This window comes from Brassica oleracea, chromosome C8 (genome assembly GCF_000695525.1).
Source record: "Brassica oleracea var. oleracea cultivar TO1000 chromosome C8, BOL, whole genome shotgun sequence".
In the NCBI taxonomy this organism is placed as follows: domain Eukaryota; kingdom Viridiplantae; phylum Streptophyta; class Magnoliopsida; order Brassicales; family Brassicaceae; genus Brassica; species Brassica oleracea.
The window spans coordinates 5233846-5239979 of record NC_027755.1 but is presented as its reverse complement, the minus strand read 5'-3'; the positions used below and the strand labels follow the sequence as shown (position 1 = coordinate 5239979).

The following is a 6134-nucleotide window of genomic DNA, read 5'->3' as shown; positions in this document are numbered from 1 at the left end:
CTTTCCGGCCAGTGCATGTTTCCGACGGCAAATATGTTTCAAGTGGAAGCTAATGGATTTGGACCTTTTTGTGAGTTTTCCGGTTTAGATCTGTTATTAGCCCATTAGAAGCTTATGAGCTTATATATTGCTTTTATGTTTTTTTTTTTAAAACAATTATTTTCATATATACACAAAAAACCAAAAATCTTTAAATACGAAAACTTTTTAGTAAAAGAAATATCCAAATTTTGACACTAGATTCTTGGATTCTATAGGATTTGACAATTGTTTTCTTGGTAACATTTTGACAATTGTTTTTGTTTTAGGCGCAAATTTTACCAAATGATTCATTCATCATTTGCCTTGAAATTTCAAAATACAAGAAGTAAAAACAGAGAAAACATAAAAATATTTAAAGATACTAAAGTTAAGGGTAGGACGATTTAGAAAATTTAAAAAGTATTAAAACACAGAACAACATAGAAAGATATCAAAATTTCAATCACATCTTTGTCTTTGTATCTTCTTTTTTCTCTTCGGGGCTGATTTAGGTATTTGCAGACCCACCGTTAGTTGGTGCACTCGAGACATCAAGACCGTTCGGTTGAGCTCCCGAGAGATCATGACCGTGCTGTTTGACTACAGTGATCGGAAGCTCTTGAGCTACCATTTTCTCATCCAAGGGATTCACTACATCTTTGCTTTTTCCCCAGACCACACTATATAGTCCAATGACGATGAAAATTGCTCCAATTATACTGCATAGTCACAACAGTACCCTCTAAAACGTTAATTACTTGTTAATTATACTTATCTTAGTTATTAACATAATAGAAAGAAATCTTAATTACCTTCCGAGGTGGATTTTCTCAGCCAAAACAAGGGCACCGAGGAATGAAGTAATAACCATACACATAGGACTAAACGACGTGGTAAACACAGGGCCACGTTGCTTTATCACAATGCTTTGTATGTAATACGCGATACCTGAACAAACCACTCCCTGAAATATCCCACATAATAATAAGTTTTTTTTAATCAAATAATAAGGTTTATTATACAGAATTTGATTAAAATTAATCAGTGACTAATAGATGATTAACTTACGGAGTAAACGGCTGCGAGTGTCCCGGAATCCATGCCGATTTTCCAGGCGCTTAAGTCACGGACAAATATCATCGAAACGGCAAAATTTAGGATCGATCCGATCCCACATATCAACGTCACTAGGGATAGCTCAGCCGGGTAAAGTTTCAACGTGAACGACTGTAAACAGAAAATTATTTTGATAATTTATAGAACCGTATAATGCATGTTTGTTGATTTCTTTTTTATTTAAAGATTAATTAATTAGTTTTTTTTTTGCTAAAAAATAAAAATTAACTAGTTATACCTGTAAAATGAAGAAAGCAGCCCATGTGGAGATACTTCCCATGATGGCTAAGGTTCCGGTGACCCAGTGCTGGCCAGTGGCTGTGGTTGAGCCGCCGTGGAAGGAAGAATGTGCAGCTTTCACGATTTCGATGGCCGGACCTTTGTACAAAGTCATTACCATAGCTCCTCCCAACGTTATTACCGTTCCTACAACTTTTGCAATACTGTGTATCTTCTTAAAGTTCACTGTCTCAAGCCTGATTTATAAGGAAATTTGGCGTTAGAACAATTATTAAAATGGTTAAAACGCCAAAACAAAAACCATAATGATTTTGACAAATTAATCTTAATCATTGTACACAGATTTTTAGACCTTTTATTTTAAAAGTTAATTAGATATATCAATATTTCAATGTAATAAATTGCATATTTAATCTCTCTAAGACAATTTACTGAAGTTTTAAGGTACCTGAAAATGAGGGCGAGAATGAAGGTGACGGCGGGAAGTGCATTGGTAAAGGCAGATGTGTACGATGCTGACGTAGATTTCAATCCTATGTAGTAGAAGTTCTGGTCCATAAGGGGTCTGGAATCATATAACCAAACATTTACTTTATTATTATGATAACCCTTTCACATCATCTTTTGGTTTATATAATTAAGTAGTTTTATTTTCCAAAGATGAAAAAGGAAAACGTTTACGTAGGATAGCACAGATCAGTTTTCACATTAAAGATGTTTGTTGTGGATGATGATCTCATTTCCAATATCCAAGACAATACATATTTCATCATTTTCACGTTTCTACAATATCACGATAGAAATCTGGATTCGAATAGTAAATTTTGAAACGCTTATATTTATTTCTAGTGGATATTTAAAATAAAAATGCTAATTAATTTGTTAGTCAGTTTTTGAAATAATAAAAAAGAATTGTGAGTATTTCATCTCTCTATGTAACGTGCCCGAACTAGCGGCCAGAAAAAGAATGTAACGTACCGAAACTCATGAATTTGCATCACAACTACTAATCCATAAGTATCTTCCGACTTTTCTAACCATATTTATAAGATTTATTTAAGAACTTGTATATAAATAAACAAAATAGTATTCTCTAGGCCTGATATTTCTTTTTCAGAAACCGAACCGAACCAAATTTTTGATTTTCCGTTAACCATTTAAAAAAAACAATTCAAAAATTAACTGAATAAAATTTCGGTTCGGTTCGGTTTGGTTATCGGTTAATTTTGGTTTTCAATTTCAGAACATAAATTAACTGGAATTCGTTTTAAAAAGTAAATTAGGTTAAAATCGGATGATATTTGTTAAATACATCTACTTTGGTTACGTCTAATTGATTATTCGTTAACATCGGTCCAATTTTGATATAAATTGATTTATTTTTTTAATAATAATTTGGGTAACCACTCCGTTAATCAGAACCGAACCGGAAACCAAATTAATTTCGAAAGGACTTCCGAGCCAAATCGAAAAAAAAAAAAAAAAAAAAAAACTAAAAGTGAACCAAAAACCAAAACTTTCGGTTCGACTTGGTTCAATTAGTCCTGTTCGGTTCTGTCGGAATCCACATAGCTAGTAATTTCTATAATGAAAGCCTTACTTGGTTGAAACCATATGTTTTCGTCAGAATGTGTCTATTATTTGATAAAATTTAAAACACGGTTCGGTCGGAATCCACATGGCTAGTACCATATATTTTTTCTACATATGTATCCTTTAAATATATATATATACAGATATATGTTAAATATCACAATCACTGAAAAAATTCAAAGTTATATGAACCAGACTTTCTAATTGTGGAGAAAGAGATGGCTTCTTAATGAAAGAGACTTACTCTAGTATTCCAAGAGCAAGAAGCCTATAGAAAATTGGTAGTGTCATCTTAGGCCTAATTTTCCTGAAAACACACAATGATTAAGAGAATTATTCATCTATGCAGTTATATTCGATCCGTAGTTACCTAGATATATTCTTGTACTCATTGATACGATACCTCTCGAAAACTAGAGCAAAAGGAGCCATGACTAGCGTTGCAACTATATGACGGTATGTTGCAAGGACCCAATGGTCCATGCCATGCTTGAAAGAGACCATGGTGATGATGTACATGCCTGCATACCCAAATTGCAATGATATTATCGCTAATATCGGCTTCAATTTCTCCATGCTTCCACTTCCACCTTTCATCTTTGTTTGTTGATTAGTTTTAACACTCAATAAATCGATACTTTATCTCTAGTTATATAACATGTATAGAGGAGCTCTGCCTTACTCCCTTTATATAGAGGAGAGATATAATGTTTAGTGAGTGATGAGATCAGCTCAAAATTTGCTTGAGGCAGGCAAAACCTAATGGAGAATGACTCCTTTTTATAGTCGAGCAAAAGTTGGATTAAAGATACACTCATTATTTTGTTCACTCAATAATACGTCTACGTATCTTTTGGAATATTTTAATGCACTACAGTTAGAGATATGAAAGTAACAGAGTAATATGTGTCTTACATATTTTACTTTTACATATGCATGTCAGCATATCGTTATGAGAATTCATTTTGGAATTTTTTTTCTATCTCTCCTTTTTCTTTAAATGACTTCAGAATTAAGAAATTTAAGCTATTTTATTTAAAGAACGATGTATATATAAATGCACGTAGTTATTTATATTATTCCTTTCAATGCGTAACACGTGTTTGCATTATATTAAAGTTGATATATCACATAGTTTTCTCCATGTATATATATCACAAGTAGTAGGTGGTAGGTTGATTGTGTGTGCATAACAATAGAGTACAGCCAAATATTTGTAATTATCTCCAGATTTCTATCTAGTAATTTTTTATTCTTCCACAAACAAGTATCTTCTCATTCTATCAATTCTTTACGGGTGAATGAAAACAACCATGTTATTCTTTCAGAAACAACTTAACTTCTCATTCTATCAACTCTTCACATTGTTTTCCAAACTAGAGTGTAAGTTGAATCATAATAATGTTACTAGATCTTGTGCGAGTGATTATTTTTATTTTTATACATATAAATATTTGATTTACATGATCAGTGGTATATAATTTTAATATTTACCATATTACTAAGTTAAATATAATATTTTCAAACACAAAAAATTTGCAGTTTGCATGCACTAATTTAATTTATTGTTTCTAATTATTAATGATTTCTATCTTATTAAAACATGAACACTCACTAAAATCTTACATTATGTGATATTTACGATAAATTCTGTTTAATTTAATATTTAATTGGATATTCATTTCCTTAAGATTATATTTGTATTTTAGGTTTTGGTCATACATATATGTTAATTGAATTATTTTTATGAATTAAATCTTTGATTGAATAATCTATATTAAGTGTAATTTATAAAAGTCAGTTTCATGTAAATTATTAAACCGGAAATTGTAATGCACTGTGTTTGTTTTTGTCCTTTTAGACCTATTATCCTCTTTATCTATTGGTGATTTAGACTTTTCTACCCCAAAACTCTTGTATTATTTACAACTAGATATGGACCCGTGCGTTGCACGGATTTTATTTGATGTTGTCAATCACACATAAAAAGAATGAAAATATTGTTTCACATTAATTCTTGGATTTTCCAATATATATTGATGACTTATTTTAGTAAAAATAATATATTTTCTTACATCAATTTCGATTAGTATTTCTATTTCAATAATCATGGTGTTTTAAATAGTATATTAGTTTTTTATTTTTGAATAAATACTTCATTTTAATTATTTTTAAAAATAATATTATTTGTAGTTAATTGAAACATATAGAACTTTGAATGCTCTATATTATTTATATTGTTTAAGACACATTAAAAATAACACAATTCAAAATATTAATGTTACACAACACTAATCAATATGTATTATTGATAGTCAGCTAAATATTAAATTTGTTTACTTTAACATCTATGGTGTGACTTAAACCTCTTTTTTCTATATATTATATATTATTGAAAACTTCTTAATATATAATATTTTGTAAAACGCTATTGCCGTTATGTTAAAAATTTGAAGCTCTGCAATTGTACTAACTCTTGATAGTGCGGTGTATAATTGTAAAATCGAACTTGACAAATATAGACCAATTTTTTTTAAATTTGGACCTTAACTCTTGTTGATAGTCATTGCATAGCAAATTCGTATAGGGAACTGAGGTCTTTTCAATTTGAAAGGTCATCTTGCATCTGTTGGTTTGAGGCTTACTCTAGTTTTAAAATTGTTTTTGCATATGTTGCTTTAAGATTGTTTTGATAATTTTATTATAGTTCTTACTGCAATCTTGCACATTAAAATTTAAGATGTCCATAAGAATTCTTTCATGTAGTTCATCTCCAAACTTTTCATGAAGAGAATGATGCACACAACCTTCATTGTATTTTTCTTAATAAAAAAAAAGTTCTAATAAAAATTACAAAACAAACTTTTTTTTTGAGAAAAATATATACCTTTTTAAGTATGAGAAAATTCCTTCCTATAAGTTCATTATTCTGATTAAAAAAAACTTAATTATTATTTTTCAAATTTCTTACCTTTTAATATTTGTAACTGATTTAGTGTTAAATAATCTTCTTAATTCATTGTTTCCTTGATAATTCCTGATAACAAATTAAATAACATTCTTTTGACTAAAACCTCATGACAATCAAAATCATAACAATCATTGTTGATTTTCAAATTATTATCTAACTTGTATAACCGTAAAACTGTGTATAACCGTAAAAC

The 6134-nt window shown here is 29.8% G+C and overlaps 1 protein-coding gene across 1 annotated transcript; it reads right to left on the bottom strand.

Annotated features, from left to right (window-relative positions):
* Positions 1–284: 284 nt before the first annotated feature.
* Positions 285–3632, bottom strand: LOC106307493 (WAT1-related protein At1g44800-like). The gene is made up of 7 exons (XM_013744470.1): positions 3374–3632; positions 3215–3277; positions 1826–1942; positions 1376–1613; positions 1090–1248; positions 834–985; positions 285–740 (listed from the first exon to the last, which is right to left on the bottom strand). The coding sequence occupies exons 1-7, from the start codon at positions 3565–3567 to the stop codon at positions 530–532; spliced, it is 1134 nt and encodes a 377-aa protein (XP_013599924.1). The 5' UTR covers positions 3568–3632; the 3' UTR covers positions 285–529.
* Between the last annotated feature and the right edge of the window lie 2502 nt (positions 3633–6134).